General features: G+C 43.5%; 1 protein-coding gene across 8 annotated transcripts in view; it reads left to right on the top strand.

The window, feature by feature from the left end:
- eya4 (EYA transcriptional coactivator and phosphatase 4) overlaps positions 1 to 18,841 on the top strand; it is a 45,907-nt gene that overhangs the window by 14,719 nt on the left and 12,347 nt on the right. For 3 of the 8 annotated variants that reach the window (XR_004613289.1, XM_034580142.1, XM_034580143.1), the window contains exons 3-10: positions 9,573 to 9,625; positions 12,127 to 12,248; positions 15,712 to 15,795; positions 16,347 to 16,424; positions 17,111 to 17,177; positions 17,331 to 17,473; positions 17,772 to 17,915; positions 18,099 to 18,181. Coding sequence is in view for 7 of the 8 variants with exons in the window: in XM_034580142.1 (XP_034436033.1) it covers positions 9,573 to 9,625; positions 12,127 to 12,248; positions 15,712 to 15,795; positions 16,347 to 16,424; positions 17,111 to 17,177; positions 17,331 to 17,473; positions 17,772 to 17,915; positions 18,099 to 18,181 (774 nt within the window). In the remaining variant the exon portion in view is untranslated. Of the gene's footprint in view, positions 1 to 5,773; positions 6,166 to 9,572; positions 9,626 to 12,126; positions 12,249 to 15,711; positions 15,796 to 16,346; positions 16,425 to 17,110; positions 17,178 to 17,330; positions 17,474 to 17,771; positions 17,916 to 18,098; positions 18,182 to 18,841 lie in introns of those variants that run through there. The other 5 variants (XM_034580147.1, XM_034580148.1, XM_034580146.1 and 2 more) reach the window with 4 other exon arrangements.

Here is an 18,841-nt window from a genome sequence, read left to right as displayed (position 1 = left end):
TCTCATCAGATTAGCTGAGCAGGGGCAGTCGAGGCCAAACGCTTCACAATTAACAGTGCAGAACCGGCCCGCACGCATGCACGCGCACGCACACACACACACACACACACACACACACACACACACACACACACATCCATCAGTGACTTTTCATTTGTCTCCTCGGAGTAAAGCTGCATTAAATCATGTCTGTGATCCCCTCACTCTTCTAGACAATGAGGAGCCAATTTAAATGGCAGCTATGAAGACCACCAGGATGGAGAGGAGGCTTTTACTTACTGTTCTCCTTTACTGCTTCTCCTCCCTGAACGTGTATTCACAGCATGTCCGTTAAATAAAAAATAGAAAAAAAATCCTTTGGGGCTAAGGTGCACTGACCACCCCTGCTGTGTTTTACTTTATCACTGTCATCACTATTTACGAGCTTGTAATTTCACCAGAGGAAATTCATCACGTAATGCAAATCAGAAACAGGTGAATTTGGAAATTCATCCAGGAAAAATATTCTGTAGTTACCATAGTAGCATATGTAGGATAGTGGCTCACCATTGGTCCAGTGTAGGCAGCCCACACATTGTTATTAGTCTGTCTTGTGTCGGCAGTGCGGGGAAGCAACACATTCCTCATTGATGCATTAGAGTAATATGATTATTTTTTCAGGGCGAAGTAGTGTAATGAGTGATTAGTGGAATAATATAGGCCTAATTACTTTTTTGTATGACTAATGTGTAATTGATTACAGTGTACAGAGTAACTTGCTCAGCAATGGTCATCAGCAAGTTGCTAAGAATGTGATAGAAACAGGGAGATTCATGAATAATATTGGAAAGTTAAATTGATTGCATGGAGCAGAGGCATCAGGCTTTTTACTTTCTTTTTTCCCCTAAAGTCTCAGTTTGTATGTAGCCTATAAATGATCTGTTCTTATCTATAAATTTAACATAGATCGCTCTCTTGACAAAGCCTCTTACAGGGCTACATGCTTTGCAAAGATTGTTACACAAGAGTTTACAAGTAAGGTCAAATGAGAAACCATTGTCTTTTCTGTACAGGGGATTGTGCATGGGCACAAACACTGGAAAAAAAGAGGAAACAGTTAATCAAATGCAAATTATGAAATGCAAAAATGACAGTTGGGGGTTTTATATGTCTATTTAAATATGTCTATTTCTTGGCAGTTCCATCCCCAGTCACTCCACCTCTAACACACTGAGTGTGATTGGAGAATGTTGAGAGATATCTTTAAATTGATCTTCGCTGCAGTTTAAACGTAGATTTATTCACAGCTCCGCAGCTTTAAACTTTTGAGATGATCTCAAAGTTGTTTTTAGGTTGAAAAATCTGTGTAACGTTTTTCTTTTCGTCGCATTCCGTGTGAACCGGAAAAAACGTGGTCCTGTTTTTAAGCTGCATGAGCTCACGTTCCCAATAAGCCTTTATTGAATGGCATAACATCTCTGTGCTGTATGGCTCGGAGCGCTGCATGTTGTTCCCTCACTTCTCACATTGTTCATATTGTCTCAGGGGTTCAACGTAGAGGCGCAGCGTCTCGTTTTTGCTCTATTTTCGTCCTGTTTCTTTATCCCCCCCCCCTCCCTGGGCGAAGGTTCAAATCCACGTGATACCTGAGGTACAGAAACTTTCATTTCTGCGTCACCAAATCATGAGCAACAACAAGTCTCGCTCTTGGCAATTTCATGTGAGCATAGGTAGAGATACACCTAGAAAAAGAGTGAGAGCGAGAGAGAGAGAGAGAGAGGGGTAGATGTTTTTGGAGAGTACCTTTTCAACCAAACACCTCCCTCCTCCCTCTCCTCCTCCCCCACCTCTTCCCTGCTCCACAGACTCACCCTGTTCTTCCCTTTCACTCCCTCACTTCTTCTTTTTTTTCCCTTTCTTTTATAGCTTCCTACTACACCTGAAAAAGGGGCATTTTTGGAGGCATAAAGAGAGGGATAGTTTTACACCTCCCCGGGCTGGGGGGGGGTGGGGGGGGGTGGAGGTGGAGGAGGAGTGGTGGAGGGTGGGAGGAGGCTCAGCACAATGTATTTTACATGAAAGGAAGGGGATTGAGTTACTGCACCGATAACCACTCATACAAATGGGTAGAGAGGAGAGCTTTGAACAGGGGGGGGACGCAGGTAATCGGGTGAGACTAGGTGCGTGTGTGTGTGTGTGTGAGAGAGAGAAAGAGAGAGAGAGAAAAAAATGAGAGAATGTGGAGGAGAGATAGAGATGGAGGATGTGTTTGTGTGGTGAGTAACATCCTTCATGAGTGTGTTCTGTGGTCGACACACAGCAGCCGATGTCAGTGGCCGGAAGGGGGGGGGGGGGGGCTGGATGATCACATTGCACAGGTGTGTGTGTGAGTATGTATGTATGTGTGTGTGTGGTTTGTGTATGTGGCTACACCTTGGATTTTTTTATAGTTTAACATTTTTTGAAATTTGTTTTTTAATGACGAAAGATCATTAACACTCTCGTGTATGATCAGACTTGAAGCCACAGCCAGCAGCTACTTAGCTTAGCATAATACATGGAAGAATCTTGAATTATCTAGACATAAAAAACTTTGAAATTAGTGAGTGTGAAGAGCCTCATACTCGAGCATCGTATTTCCTAATGTAGACATGATTTTGCGTCCATATGGCGTCGAAATAATCTTAAAAAGGAGTACCTGATTGAGAAAAATTCACATCATCTCAGGTTTTTAGCAGACGAGTTGCTGATACAGGCTTTAAATAGTAGCTTTTAATATCACTTATCTCTCAACAAGAAACAATCGTTTTTAGCTTAATTTTCTAAATTCAATTTGCACTTAAAGAATGAAATGAAATACATTCAAACCACATGAGGCCAACCACCGCCGCCATGACAGATGAGATGAAGTGGATCAGAGTGGGTCCCGCTGTCCATTGACGGGAAGACAAAGTGCTGTTGTTGCTGTTAAAGAACAAAGTTGTTCTCGAGGGCCTCTTAAAAGGGAGCGAGGCACCTCTGTCAGACACTTTTAAAAACAATCCTAAAGTCAACAAAAACCAAAGCCAACTCCTGTCATTTGGCTGTCTAATATACTACCTGCTTTCTTGGCACGGTTCACTGCTCTGCTGTGCCCATACCACGCTACTGTTTTGTTTTTCTTTTCTCCCCTTCTTTTTTTTTTTTTGTGTATTTCATCAGGCGTTTTTCGGGACGCCTCCCTTGCTCCCCGTCTCCGCTTGCTGTGAAAATATTTCATCGGGGGATGTTTTTGGACGACCCCCTCCCGACGGGGTCCTGCCTGGCTAATAATAAAGTGCTTGAGTTGTCAAGCGCTTCGGCAACACCCTAATCTGTTCTGACAGCTCGTCCTGCGCGTGCACCCAGACGTCCGGCGCACGCACACGGACGCATGTGGACATGCACGTACAGCAACAGATAGATGTGTGCGCAGGTCCGCAGGCAGCCTATCAATCAACGTGTTTATTGAGAGTTTGGGGGATACATGCGGTGGGGCGGGGCCGCATGCTGTCGCCATGGTGACCGAGCTAAAGGTGGCCGGTTCACAGTTGGAGACAGTGGCCCTGTTCCAAATTGGTCTCCGAGCCTGTTTTCATTTGTCACCCCTCTCAGCTGTTTTCTGTTGCCTTGTACATGTACAGTAACATTAAAGGGTCACTTCACCCAAATTAAAATCCTCGCCTAATTACAGTTTTGTGAGTAGAGGCTGTAAATTATAGCTGCACAGCCCCTGCTGTCTGTTAAAATTCATTCACACATATTTAGTGTATTTTAAGATGCAAGGAAATTGATGTTTTAAACCCTAAACCCATATTTTCCTCTACACGTATTATACGTGACTTTTTATCTGATTGACACACGGCAGTTGGATAAGATTTAAATCATCAGATGCGTGAGTCGTCCTGCAGCTACCACGGGTTCTGCTCCCAGCCGGCCCTTTTCTGCATCTCTCTCCATTTCTTACTGTCCTGTCAGTAAAGGAACATTTTAACTTAAAAAAATGAATAAGTTCAACTCAGTGGCATTACCACAGCCACTTAGTAGTATAGAGACAACCAAGTTGGACCAAAGGTATATGAGTGGTGCATTTAACATGACACAATAAACTAAGCTTAGTAGACTATGAAGCACTGTCAAGCAAAGATTTGCTGAATAACGCGTACAATTTTTACTCTAATGTACATTTAAAATCAGAAAATCGTAGAGTAGAGTCAGATGTAAGACCCTAACCATACACTGGGGGAGTCTCTGTTAAATTATGAGCCACCCACCATATAAAGACACAATACAAATGCTATGTTACGCAATGGTATAATGCATGTGTGAAAGTCTGACTGAAAACAGTTTTCATAGGCGGGAGGTAGCTCCAGTGACAACTGTTCATAGTGAGCTCTGTGGATTAACTTGATTAACTCGGACTATTTCTGTTAAGACTTGTTGCTGCTCATTACTTTTAATGCTAACTTTTAAATGTATGGGTACAACAAGTGAAAATGAACTCATCACTACTCGTGTATTGGGTGGGGGCAGAAATGTTCCGTCAGAATTAATGGCACGGCAAGATGAGCCAACTGACCCTTTGGAATGTGAAGGTTAAGTTCTGGTGAAGAGGAGTCAGAATTTGGCGCATAAGTGTGTGGTTGTTTCACGTCATTTCCCATAGTGTGTGTACGTGTGTGTGTGTGTGTGTGTGTGTGTGTGTGTGTGTGTGTGTGTGTGTGTGTGTGTGTGTGTGTGTGTGTGTGTGTGTCTACTTAAGTACCTTTTCCAGGACCAGTTGACCTCAAAAGTCTGATCTTAATGAAGAAAAACATCTTTTCTGATGCTCTGGTTAAGTTTAGGGGTCAGCTGTGAATTGTGGTTAGGTTAAAGTTAGGGTTAGGGAATTCTTCATGGTTAAGGTTATAGATAAGGTTTTGGTTATAACCAAAAATACCTACAGGCTGTCCAAAATAAATGGAAGTCAATGCAAAGTCCTAATAAGCTTTGAGCTTTTACCTCCCCTGATAACACGTCGACAGCGATAGTGAAAGAGTGCCATCTTCAGACCGAGTCAGCTGGGAAAATTGAGTGTGTTTGTGCACCTAGTTGACGCTGCACCCCCCCCCCCCCCTTCACACTTCCACCACCACCCGTCCCTCCGACACGGCTAAACTTCCCATATGACACACACGTGCAGCCCGTGTGGTTCCAATTAACACAGATTGGATGTGTATGTTAAGGTGTACGTGTGCGATGACTTGAGGGTGTGTGTGTGTGTGTGTGTTTGTGTGTGTAGGGGGGGGGGGGGGGTCAGTTGCATGGTGTGAAGTTTATGGTGTGGCATGTACTTTCTACTGCACAGCAAGACGTCAACATTACATCCTCCCCACGTGGCTGTTTACCGTTCAAACTCAGTGGAAGTAACCACGCGAGAGCACCGTACACACGCGTGTTTTTGATTTCAGGGGCTCCAGCTTGTTTCAGTCTTCCATGTGAAATTCATCATTGTTTTATTTTCATACACAAGCTACAAGCACAAAGTGGAGTGGAGTTTATTTGTGTCTATTTGAGGGTTGACTCACACAAACACACAACACAATGACTCACATTTTACATATTTAAACAGTTCTTTGGTTTTAGCTTGAGTGAGTGTGTAGTGAGTGACAGCCGAGAGAGAGAGAGAGAGAGAGAGAGAGAGAGAGAGAGAGAGAGAGAGAGAGAGAGAGAGGGGAGGAGGAGAAGAGAAAAAGAAGGGGAGGAGGCAGAGGTGGAAGGAAACAGGACGAGTGAAATGTTCCCCATTACTCGAAGAAGACAGGAGCTGTGTGTAGATTGACCTCAGAGGCAGAGAATTAGACGCAGAGGAGGAGTGTAGTTAATACGCCGTCTCTCTCTCTTTCTCCTAAACCCCGCATTTTTGTTCAGAGTGAAGGAGACAGAGAGAAAAGAATGCACATTCTCCTCTAGAGGAAAAACAAAACAAAACAAGAGAAACGTGGCACTTTAAGTGCAAAGTGAGAGGCAGGTAGATAGAGAGGAGCTGAGGTGTGTTTGTGTTGGAGGCGCGCGTGTGTGTGTGTGAGACCAGGGGGACTGTGTGTGACGGGAAGCTGGTGGGATCGTACAGCTCTGTAATGCTTTGTGGAAGTATAGGACTCCTAATTGACCTGATTACACCCTGAGGTAAGAATGGATCTTTAACTCTCTCTGTGTGTGTGTGTGTGTGTGTGTGTGTGTGTGTGTGTGTGTGTGTGTGTGTGTGTGTGTGTGTGTGTGTGTGTGTGTGTGTGTGTGTGTGTGAGAGAGAGAGAGAGAAAGAGAGAGAGAGATAGTGTGTGTGAATGGGTTTTATACTCAAACTCATTGTATTTTTAAATAAGGCATTTGTAGTGTTTTCTGTACTATTAGTGTATTTAATATTCTATTTTTATGCCACACTACCTGACTGAATAAATACTTCTATATGCAAAGAAAGACAGATAATGTTCTTGATATCTGATATAATATTATTTTGGAAAAATAATGGTTTAGTAGATTATGGTGACAGCACTGTCATTACTATTAACTAACTCTACTATTAATTCAAGTTAAATTAATTAACACTATAACTATATTTAAAAGAATATATATTTGTTTTGCTTTCGATTTACCTTTATACGATAGAGGTAAGGTTCTGAATACTATACATTGCTATTATTATTATTATTATTATGAGATATTTGTAATTAATTAATATTCTTAATTTACGTTTGCCGAATTTTTGAAGTTATGTAGGATTATAGGAACGTGTCTCATTCATCTGGCGTCTTTTATTTTTTCACTTTTTTTCATGATCGCGTAAATTAGTTCACAATTCATGTCAAAGCGCGAGGATTTGAAATGACGGTAGTTTTTATTTTTAACTCAAGGAGATTATTCGGAGAAAAAAATGATTTGGTTATGAAACAAGCAGAGTGAAACTAATACAACAGATTGTCTTCAAGCCGACATATATCAATTGTGTGTGCATCTCTCTCTCTCTCTCTCTCTATTTCTTTGTGTGTGTGCAACTCTATGCGTGGTATCAGATGTCCTGTTGCAGATGGGTTGGGTTATTACCAGAAACACATCGCACTTTTCGCAGTTTGCCTGAAACAATAACACAAACCGTGTCGATGCACCTTTTTTATTTCCGCGAGTGAACTTACTAAAAACAAAAAAAAGGGGACAACGAGGAACCTAGAGCTAGAACTGCTTTTACTTATCTCTGACCCACACCTACTGTTTCTCCACTGCCTTTTAAGGTCACATTATTTCAACAGCCATTAGATGATAAATGTCATTAGCAAGTAACAACACAAACATATCAGTGTGTAGTTCCCTTAAATAAATCATTGTTATTAGTGCTAATTACCGCGGGTACCTGTATTTATCCCTCAGGGAGTCCCTGTGGCAGGCGGGCTGTGTTCTAGTCCGGTCACCCGGCCAACCAGGTCAAAGGTCGCCTATTTAAATGGCTCGGGTGACACAAGTGGGTACTTCAGGCATTGTGGCCACCTCAGAGCGTACTAAGAGGCCCTTCATTTTGTTGTTGGAGATGAAATTGCGCTTGTTTTACTGCGAGATACGGAAAGAGGAAGCATAACGCTGAGCATATGAATGCAGAGCTCCTTCTTTTCTAAAGGTCCAGTTGGAAGAGTTGGATTCTTGTAGCTTTATCATTGGCCGACAGGTTTTTCCTGTAGCTCAGTTTGTGTGGTGCAGTTTGAACGGGTCCCAACTGGATCATAAACATAATGTAGCGGATAAAGTAAAAGTATTGTTTAAAGAAATGAAAAAACAGGTTTAGGTACATTACAGAATTTTTGTTTTTTTTAAATAATATGTTACACAGCAATTCTCAAGCAATAAAAACGGTTAAATGAATTAAATGTATATATTCTCTTTTTGAAAATGCGGAACAAGTATTTCTGATAGAGATAAAAGAGGTGAGACGCTCCGAGATGTTGTCAGGGAGAGAAAGTGTGCAAAGGATGAAGCACAATGATAAAAGCTTTTCAGGATCAAAGCCTGCGTGTGCTTGTGTTTTCACAGAGCATGTTGAGACAGAAACAGCCGGGCATGTGTGTTTCCGTGTGTGTGTGTGTGTGTGTGTGTGTGTGTGTGTGTGTGTGCGAACATGCGGGCTGCGCACACACACCCGCGTTTTGTACGCAGCTCTGTATGCGCATTACATGTGGATTGCAGTTTCTCACGGCCATGCTGTTGATGCCGTGACTGACAGCCTTGTTAAATTTCGGTAAAGCATGAAACATGACATGAAAGTGGCTTGTGTGTGTGTCTGTGACTTTGTGTGTGTGTGTACGTGTACGTGTGTGTGTGTGTGTAAAGTGATCCATACAAGGGCACCGACTAACCTTTGAACCCTGTCTTAAACAGCTAAGTGCTGCTTCTTATTCGCTCTCAGCAGGATCCTCTAATCAGAACCATAACTCTATACACACACACACACACATATGCACGCGCACAGACACACACACACACTCACACAAAAATGTCCTAGTTTCCACAAACCTGGAGTTAAGTGTCTGCTTGGCCGTGCACTTTCTCTGTATACTTACCTGTGATTGCGATAATGTGTAAATGGCTTGAATATATGCTGCCTGGGTGAATTGGACCGTGTGTGTGTGTGTGTGTGTGTGTGTGTGTTTGTATGTGAGTTTTCATGTGTGGTGTGTGTGTGTTTGGCACCTCGCGCGTGCCCTACACCTCGACAGTGTGTTGACACAGTGATTACGGGGCAGCTGGTACACATTGGCCCTCGCTCCGCCCTGCATTTACTGTTCTAATTAGTTCCTGTTCCAAATAAGAGAGAGGAATTTTAATAGAGAACCGCTGGTCCGTTGTCTCGCTCCGCGTACCCTCGCATGCAGCAACACACACTAAAGGTTAAAAAAAAGAAGCCTGTGTGTCAGTGTGGCGAGCGCACTCCGGGGTGGTGAGGCACCGAGGCTGAAGGCTGAAGTGTGTTTTCTCAATTCTTTTTTTTTCTCGTGTGTGTGATGGATGAAAAGCCCCAGCGCTCGAGTGATTGACACGACCAAATGTCTCGGTTACCCCCCAAAGTCGAGGCTCGATTTAGTGTCGACGTTGACCCGTTTAAGGGTGAAGAGTGAGCTCGGTGACCTGACGTGACCCCGCCGTGACCTCCCGACTCTTTAAGGGTTGAGGAAGGGGGCTGGAGCTCGGGGTGGAGCAGGGTCACAGGTGAACAAGGGAAAGTTAATATCTGTCGTTTAGATGCCCGTTAGCACTTGTGTCACCGCGGTGGCTGCAGCAGTGGGTCCTGAGTTGTGGTGCGTTTTGCATTTTACTGCTGTTTTCTTTACTTTGAGTTGATTTAAGATCAGATTTTAGTTTGATCCATTAATTCTCCTTCTATCTTAGAAGTGTTTGCATCAAGATATTGCTTGTTTTATGAGGCCAGTGTATGACACACTAACCCTGCATGTTATTGTGTGTATGTAATATGTGGGGTGGTGTGCGTGTATGTGTGTGTGTGTGTGTGTGTGTGCATGTTTCGTAACATTTCCTCTGCTCTGGTTTCTCTGCAGGTGAAGAAATCACACAGTGAATCTCATGTTCCAGACCCTTCAGACGCCAGGTACGCTCACATGTGGTTGTTTACGTAATATGACAATATCAGGGGTCATGTGTGTGTGGATGCACAATATGTGTGCGTGTGTGTCTGTGTGTGTGTGTGTGTGCGTGTGTGTGTGTGTGTGTGTGTGTGTGTGTGTGTGTGTGTACCAGCTCTCTCTGCTCATGGTGCAGAGAGGTGAGGTTTCACTGCAGTTGCGAGCAGTGATGAGGTCACCAACACTTTCCCAAGACTTCAGTGCCCCCCCCCCCCCCACACACACACACACACACACACACACACACACACACACACACACACACACACAAATATATATTGATCCAATATAAGGACAAGATGAGGGAGTATGGAGCACATGCAGTAATTCATTTATATCGATTATTTACAGCTGAATTGATAAATTGATCATCAGAGAAATATAACCTGCAGCTATTTTATTATATTTATTTTAAGAAAGAATAGTACAAATTAATAATTATTAATACTTTCAATTATTAATAAATAATAAATAGGTTCCAGCCTCTGAAATCAGATGATTTGTAGTTTTACAGTACGTGACTGTAAAATGATTATCTTCGGGTTTTGGATACTTTTTATTTGACATTTCATATGCCAAAAGATTTATTGATTAATTGACACAGATTAACCAGTATTGACAATAAGGCTTATTTACAGGTGCATAACAATTTATTCATACATGATCCATAGTAAATTCTAATGGGGTGCCGCATATTTTTTCAATGAGCAGACATGATGTGAAAACCAGAGACGAGTTTATGAAACACCAACTCTTGCCATCGCCTCCCAAGAGGAGTGAGAGAGCAAAGAGGGGGAAAAAAATAGACAAGCAGTGGAGACAGAATCATTTCCTGCTGTTGACTGATGAAAAAGCAAAGGATGGAAGACGAGTGTTGAAGCACTCGAGCGCAAGAGAGGAATAAAAAGAGTGGAGGCATAATCTGTAAAAGTTATTAACTTTTATTGCCATGGATGGCAGGGATATTTTAGGACATCATGTTTGAAGTTATAGGGCTTGGCTCGATAATCTCAATAAAGCGCTGTTGATATTAAAACAGGGATCTGTGTTTTTAGTCTACAGCCGAGCACAATGGATGTTTAGCTGTAAATAGAAAAAAAAGAGTGCACAGAGAGAGTTGATTTATAGTGTTTATCTTTTGTGCGTTCCGTCTTTTGCGCCCTCTCGCCGCGTCTCTCTCTCGTCCGCTGAAAGCTATATGTTTATACCTGTCAGTCTGACTGTGGGTTGCAGTCATGTGTGGCGATGCTATCTGCCCATAGCATTGAGATGGACCGCTTCCAGACCGCCACACAGATGTGCACTCTCTCTTTTCGTACACACACACGCACACACACACACACACACACACACACACACACACACACACACACACACACACACACACACACACATGTGTACACGCACACAGTGGTAGACCGGCAGCCCGCATTTGTTTAATTCTCCCTCCATCTCTGTCATTTCTCGCTTTGATGTCTCACACAAGAGCAAGAGTGTGACCAACCTGTGGGCAGCCTGAGTCAGGGCTCTCACACACAAACACACACAAACACACACACACACACACACACACACACACACACACACAAGGCACTGTTCATACACACACACACACACACACACACACTGACTCAACATTAAACTGTCTTTCACCAAGAACACGTCAGTGTGTGGGTTTGTGGCAGCAGTGATGAAGAGTCATGAGCGAGTGTTTTATGTTGATCTTTTTTTCCTGTGCGCATGCATGAAAATGTAATGAAAACATTCACACCTCTCACTGGCCGTTACGGACCCTCACTGGCCGTTAGTTGTTGCCACGGTTATAACCAAGAGGGATCTAATCAACAATAAACATAGATAAATGAAAAGGTAGAGTACTACATGAAAACTTTAAACACGTACCTTCATCCTGTTCCTCTCTATATTTACTTTGATTTGCAGCCAATTACACACACACACACTCAGGTTATTACACACTCACTCTCACTTTATCATTACCACCTTGTGTGCTGGTTGGTCCCAGTCATGCATGTGGAACACATTGTAAAAGTAAAGCATGCTGGCAGGCTGTGGGTTTGTATTGGAGCCCAGAAGTGTGCACACACACACACACACACACACACACACACACACACACACACACACACACACACACACACACACACACACACACGTATACATATACAGACACACACTCTATAAAAGAGAGAGCAGGCCCGCAGACAATGTCTAGCGCCCCTGAGCACATGCCCATGTAAGCTAAGTGGTACGGAGAAGCTTGAAGTTTATGACTCAGTGTGTGTGTGTCCCTGTGTCACCGCATGTCACCGAATGTGTTCACTGACATCCTCACGTAATAAATGGAGGTGGGACATTCCCAGCTGTGTGAGCGTATCGCTGTTGATCTGTTATCCATTCAAAAATCACAGTTCATCCCATCTTCTCCTCCTCTTCCTCCCTCCTGTAGGTCTATGGAAATGCAGGACCTAGCCAGTCCTCATAACCGTGTGGGAGCTGTGGATTCGACTGGCTCCAAGCTCGACAAGAACAGCCTCGGCAGCCCTTCCATCACCACCAATGGAACAGGAGGTGAGAAGGCAGGACGTGTTTGGGTGCTACATTAATGCAGTTGTTTAGTTTTACAGTTCAAAATAAAGTTTTACCGTCATGTTGATCCTTTAAACTTACAGTATTTAGTTGGGGTTATTGGGGTGAGTCAATGAAAGTCAACCACTGAATAAGGTTGCATTCATTACACAAAGCTTATTGAGTTTCTTATCAACAGATACATTAAAAGATTTATGCCACTTTCCTGTCTGTGTAAATATGAAACCCCAGAGAGCAACAATACACATAGCGAAAGAATTTAAAATAAGTTGCGGTTTTAGTTGACGATAGTTGTTATTTTTGGAGTGGGACCCAGCAGAGCCACCATGAAGTCACAGGACACAGATAAGAAATAGTTTGGCACATAACCGTCCTCAAACAAGCAGAGTGTATACAAAGATGGAAGACATGGAGGCTCCACGAAAGTGAAGCCAAATCATCCTGATAGCCCCCTGGTGGCTTATTGCAGTGTAGGTCATAAAATCAGCTTCCTCCATGTTAGTGGGTGGGACATGGACCAAACTAAAAAGACAAAGCACAGGTCAAATAGATGGTTTCTGTCTTTTTTTAAGGAAGTTCTCATCACACTGATGTTTGTAAAATGTCCTGATTGACAGCTGAGACTGACTCACGATTGGTCGAGCGCGTGTTTTTTCGGCGGGACCTCTGGGGCTCCACCCCCCCACCCCCATCGCTTCTGCACAGACTCTGGCTTTAAATGTGCAAGATGGCAGTGTTCAATCTTTATATAGAGTTGTAAACAGCAACTTGTCATATTCAACATTTTATTTTACTCGTCGATTAGTTAGCTGCTAGAAAGCGGATTTTGTTGGACAGAACTCAATTACATCTCTTCCAAACTTCCAGTCTCACGCACACAGACATGAGAGCAGTGTCCCACTTATCATTCAGCTCTCTGCAAGTGTTATTTGGACAAATCCACGTCTTCATCTGAAAAGACAAATCACTTTGGGCAAAGTATTAGATGAGTGTAATGTAATGAAATGAAATCAGTTGCAAAATCATCAGCCAGAACTTTTCCAACATGCAGAGATAAGAACTTTGCACATGCAAATGCACACACTTACACACACGTGCGCTGGCATGAACACTCGAGTTAACCACTGGAGAATGTGTGCAAACACACAGTGGAGCTCTCCTCCGCTAACCGCTTGCAAACTGTGTGTGTGTGTATGTGTGTGTATCTGTATATATGTTTGGGTGCAAGCCTAAAATCCCACTGGAAACTATTTCCTCTACAAGAGCATTAAAGCCTCACCGCTCTCTTAGATGTCAACACCAGCGATCCCTCTCCTCTCTTTTTCTTCCCTTTGTCCGACTCTCTCTCTCTCTCTCCGTTTCTCCTTTTTTTTCTCCGTCCGTCTGTCTCTTTCCTTCTTCTCATCTCCCCCCCCCCCTCCTGTCACCCTTGATGTGCCCCTCTCTCATTCTCTGTACGGTGGGATTGTTCTTGATGGGGCGGTTTGATGTAACAGCGCAGGATGTAAGTGCTTTTGTTGAGGGCAGGGCTTTGATCTACTGCTGATTTAACGGGCTATGGGGGCCACTTTTAATAGTAATGTAATGGAAAAAGTGAGATGCTGCATTCGGTCAACTTGATTTGTCAAAACAGAGTCGCACACAGAAATAGCCGTGCTCAGAGAGGAGTTAACGGTGCATTCAGACCATATTAGAGCATGTTAAATCATTTTTTGATGAGCTCACAGTTAATGGTTTAAGCAGACAGCGCTGGATCTACAAGCTCGCAGCCAAAACAAACTACATACCCAACATTCCCCTCACCTGACATCAGCCGGCACTCCAGCCAGTGGGCCATCTCCATAGCAACTCATTTGTCTTCATTAGGGCTCGTCTGACGGGTTGTATTGCTCCCCGGGGGGATTAATGAAGTCGTCCCGAATTAAACAGCGCCCTCAGATCGTGTAATGACGAGTCTTTATCATGTGCAGAGAGTGACGAGAAAATGAAATCAGATGTTGGATGTTAAAGGTGGTCGACAGATGTGCTCGTGTGATGAGAGATAACTGTTATTTAAAGGACTAGTTTGACGTTTTTGCAAATACTCTTCTTCACTTCATTTGGATGAGAAGTTTGATATCACTTTTATAACTGTTTGTTAAAGTAGCTATAACCAGTATTTCTATATTTACAGTAGATCACTTGACTACTTCTAAGCTAATTATGTCACTGGAAGTCACTGACCATGGATTGTATGTAAAGATGGACGACATGACAGCTCCTCAAAAGTGAAGCCAAAGTGTCTTGATCAACCCCTGGTAGATGGATGCAGTATAGGTTATAAATGCCACCTAAAAAGTCTCACATTTTTTTTCATTGTAGTAAGTTTTTATCACACCGATGTTTGTCCAACTGCTCGTATTTCTGCTAGGTTTGGTTGTAATTAGTTATTTGAGGCTATAAAAAGGGGGGGGGGGGGGGGGGGGGGGGAACATGATGATTGACAATTGAATAAGCTGAGACTGACTAAGGATTGATCAAGCCTGTGTATGAGTGGGACCTCGCTACCGCGGCTCCATCCCCCTTTTGCTACTGCACAGACTCTGGCTCCAAATGTGCAAAATGGCAGCACTTGTATCTGGGATATTTTGGCTTCATTTGTGCATCGTCAGAGGAAGTGGAGACGTGTCGTCCATCTTTGTATACAGTTTATGTTACTAACCGACAGGCAATCATCATCTTATTTTCTGACCCGTAAACCTCCCTGCTAAAGTTCCCTCTCACTACTCGGTCAGCATAGGTTCAGCAGCATCAAGCTGTTGTTTTGAGCAAACAAGTTAGCGACCAGCTGGTGAACATAGCAAAGCCTTTAGCCGCTAAAGAGCCAGATATTTCCCTCAGGAGCTGGTGGAGGGCAAAACGGGATTTTCCAGTTTCTACTTTCCAAGGTGTTTTCAGATTCTTTCTGTTGACCCCAATTGGACAAAAAAATGTAAAAATGTTGTAAATGTGACACTTTAGCCAGAGTGGAAATGTGGGGAAAACAGCAAGCGGGTTAAAACAAAATCAGTCCATAGGCATTTCTAAGCTTGTGAACTAACACTCTATAGCCTACTTTGTTTTGTTGTTATGGAAAACCAATGCAAAAATACAGCAAGTAGTGTTTTTTTATATTTCAAGGTTAGGTATAGTCACTTTCTTAAGTATCTGGTAGTTCCTCATGTTAATGATGCTTAAATTCATGACCTTCCGAGGTGCGTTGTCATATTTAGCTTCTCATCCGACCTTCAGTAAAAAAGCGAATAAGTGTATTTTCCAAAATTTAAAACTATTCAGTTAAAAACACCTTTCACGATACAAATATACTACGACTGTTGAAAATGATCACCATGTCACATTTACCTGAGACACGCCAGGTTCTCGGTGTGTCGTATCCTCACAACCTTCCCACCTTGCACCCCTTTAGGTGAAAGTATGACCGTTCTAAACACGGCTGATTGGCTGTTGGGCTGCAGCAGCCCGCCCCCCGTCCCGGGCTCCAAGGACTATGGTACAGAGGAGCATGTGTGTGTAAATCCCAGGGCAGAAGTCATATAAGCTGAATGCAAAAAGTGATGGGTTCATACAGTTTAGGCTCGTCATACACGGGACGTTCTTGTGTCAGAATTGCTGTGATTTCTTTCATTTGCTGTGCAGTGTTCTATTGTCTTTGGATTACAGTGTGAATTCATCACAATGGAGTTTTTTTTTATAGATTTTCGCAGGGTTCCCACCAGTCAACACATTGGAGAGAATTTGACAAATTAGCTGGGGATGTCAACAAAGTGTTACCTTGCATGATTACATTTTTAAAACTTTAATTTTCAAATCTTTCCCGGGATAAAAAGAGACAAAAAAAAGAAAACCTTACAGTGATTGTGATGTTTGGACTTGGTTACAGAAAGTCATTTGAAAAACTGTGGGAACCCTGCAGACAATATTTGCACCCGTACTTGAACTGCATGGTAGTTTCCTGCTCTGGACTCAATAAGGCTTTCTTTGTGTGTGATGGTACTTCCTTACCGGCCTCCCCTAACACCGATCCTTTCCCTCTTCCTTAAGTGAAAACAGAGCCTATGAACAACAACGATACAGTCACCACAACAGGCGACACAGCACTGGACACATACGCCGGCTCAGGTAACACACATATAAACCTATTTGCTGCATACACACAAAGAGATTTCCACGTGTCAGACCTCTCGTCTCAGGGCTTTCTCGCTCTGTTTTCTCAGTCACGCAAACACACACAAACACCACCATCCGTTGCGGCTCAGCGGTCGGCCCGCTGAAAGCTTTAATCCCATGAAGCATTGCCTGTCCTTGGATTGCGTCATCAAAGGCTGGCAGAGGGATGAGGGAGCGGGAGGGACAATTTTACACTTGTCGTTTTTTTATAGACTCACACACGACCCCGTGATCCTTTCCCCTGCGAGACACGCACACACACACACACGCAGACACTGATCCGCAAAAACCATTAAGAAACACACAGCGAGGGTCAGGAAGCAGCGGGGTGTTTGTCAGTGTTGAGCTCTGACATCTCAATGACCACAAACAGACATTGTGTTTTACCATGAGGCCCACTCTGAGGGTTTCATGCACTACAGTGCTCTCTAAAGAGAAATAACTTGGCTCCCTGCCATTCAAAATGATTCAAATTGTGTTTACTGGAACAGAGTTTCAGCCCCGGCGAGCCGAGGGCCTTGAATTGTGCTGTTCAGGAGTGTTTTTTGTGAAATGTGAAAGAAAACAGAAGATTTGAGTCTACACCATCCGTAACTTTGTTTTCGCCTTGTTGTTTCTGATTATTCTGCTGTTTTTAGTAATCACCAGCAGCGGATACAGCCCTCGCTCAGCCCATCAGTACTCGCCTCCCCTTTACCCGTCAAAGTAAGTCTGACTTACATACAACGGAGGCTGCTTTCCGAGAAAATCCTTATCAGATATCTAGATTCAAATTTCACCCATTCACCCAGTAAAGCTCCTGTATGCTATAATCTGCCCAGCACCTTCATCACCTCTCTGTCTCTCCGTCTTTCCCAGGCCCTACCCTCACATCCTCTCCACGCCTGCGGCCCCTCCTATGCCGACGTACGCCGGCCAACCCCAGTTCAGCAGCATGCAGCAGTCCTCCGTCTACACCGCTTACTCCCAGACAGGCCAGGCCTATGGACTGTCCAGCTACGGTACCAACAAACACACACATACACTGACTCACAGTGATATACAGTAGCTGAACTAACCCATTTTAGGAATACAACTTGTTTTTTTCAATCTATATAAAATAGAAAAATATTTAAAGTGTAAGTATGTCTTTTTTTAAACAACTTAATACAATAACAGAGACTTTAAATGTTTTTTCTTATGCAGACAAAAACTATTTACATCTTTTATTTGCATCTAAAGACAAAAACATACCCTCCTCTCATATTAATTGTATATTTTATTTTTTGTACAATATTCAATGTCTCTGTCTCGTCATAGACCTTGGGGTGATGCTGCCGGGCATCAAGACGGAGAGCGGCCTGGCCCAGAGTCAGTCTCCTCTGCAGACAGGCCTCAGCTACAGCCCCGGCTTCACCACGCCTCAGCCTGGACAGACGGCATACTCACCCTATCAGATGCCAGGTCTGTCGGCAACAACAAACCTGCATCACTTGTCACCTCAACTCAGAAAACACATGCGAAAATCATAGAGTTCTTCTGATGTTAATAAAGAAATTGGGGGAATCGTCCAAGTTTTGAAATCCTGATGAAAAACAATCTGAACTTTTATTGTGCTGTGACTTTTACTCTCTTATCCCGCTCCAGGTTCCAGTTTCACCCCCTCCTCAGGCCTCTACACCACCAACAACTCAGTGTCCAACCCCGCCAACTACACTGCCACACAGCAGGTACATGTGTGTGCGTGTGTGTGTGCGTGTGTCAGTTTGCGTGCACGCAGGCTAGTCCATCAGCTTAAACCCTCAGCGTTCACTTTCCCAGGCCAATAAGAGCAGCTCATTTCCTAAGGGAGCTCTTGCCATAGCGGATCAACCACGTCACATGTTTGGTCTGAGTGGTCAAGCGGACGTCATTTTCCTCATTACGCCGGCTCACACAAAAGACCGGGGATTTTGTGCCGAAGCAGTTGCGATAGCATTTCGAGACCAGAAGTGGTTTTGCAGTTGCACAAAACCCACACAACTTTCCTCGCTCGCGGCGGCTTTAAGAAATGAAATGTAATTACACTGTGACGTCGCAACAGCGGAAAAACTAAGGAGAGAAACAGAGAATTAGTCTTTGTGAAAGAGAGTTTTGTTCTGAATATTTCTCTTCGTCTTTATGATGAATTGTATTGTGGTAGTAAAATGCTTATAGGGGGATTTCAGTGTCCCACCATGATAGATGTGGCTGTTTACAGGAAGAAAGTAAAGCTTTGGCCCGTGTGGGTGGATTAAGGGGAATAGGACGTGTGTGTGTGTGTGTGTGTGTGTGTGTGTGTGTGTGTGTGTGTGTGTGTGTGTGTGTGTGTGTGTGTGTGTGTGTATGTGTGTGTGTGTGTGTGCAAGTGT

Source organism: Hippoglossus hippoglossus, chromosome 24, assembly GCF_009819705.1.
Source record: "Hippoglossus hippoglossus isolate fHipHip1 chromosome 24, fHipHip1.pri, whole genome shotgun sequence".
NCBI classification, from domain to species: Eukaryota; Metazoa; Chordata; class Actinopteri; order Pleuronectiformes; family Pleuronectidae; genus Hippoglossus; species Hippoglossus hippoglossus.
Note: the sequence above shows the minus strand (reverse complement) of the source record. Positions and strands in the feature narration are given on the sequence as shown.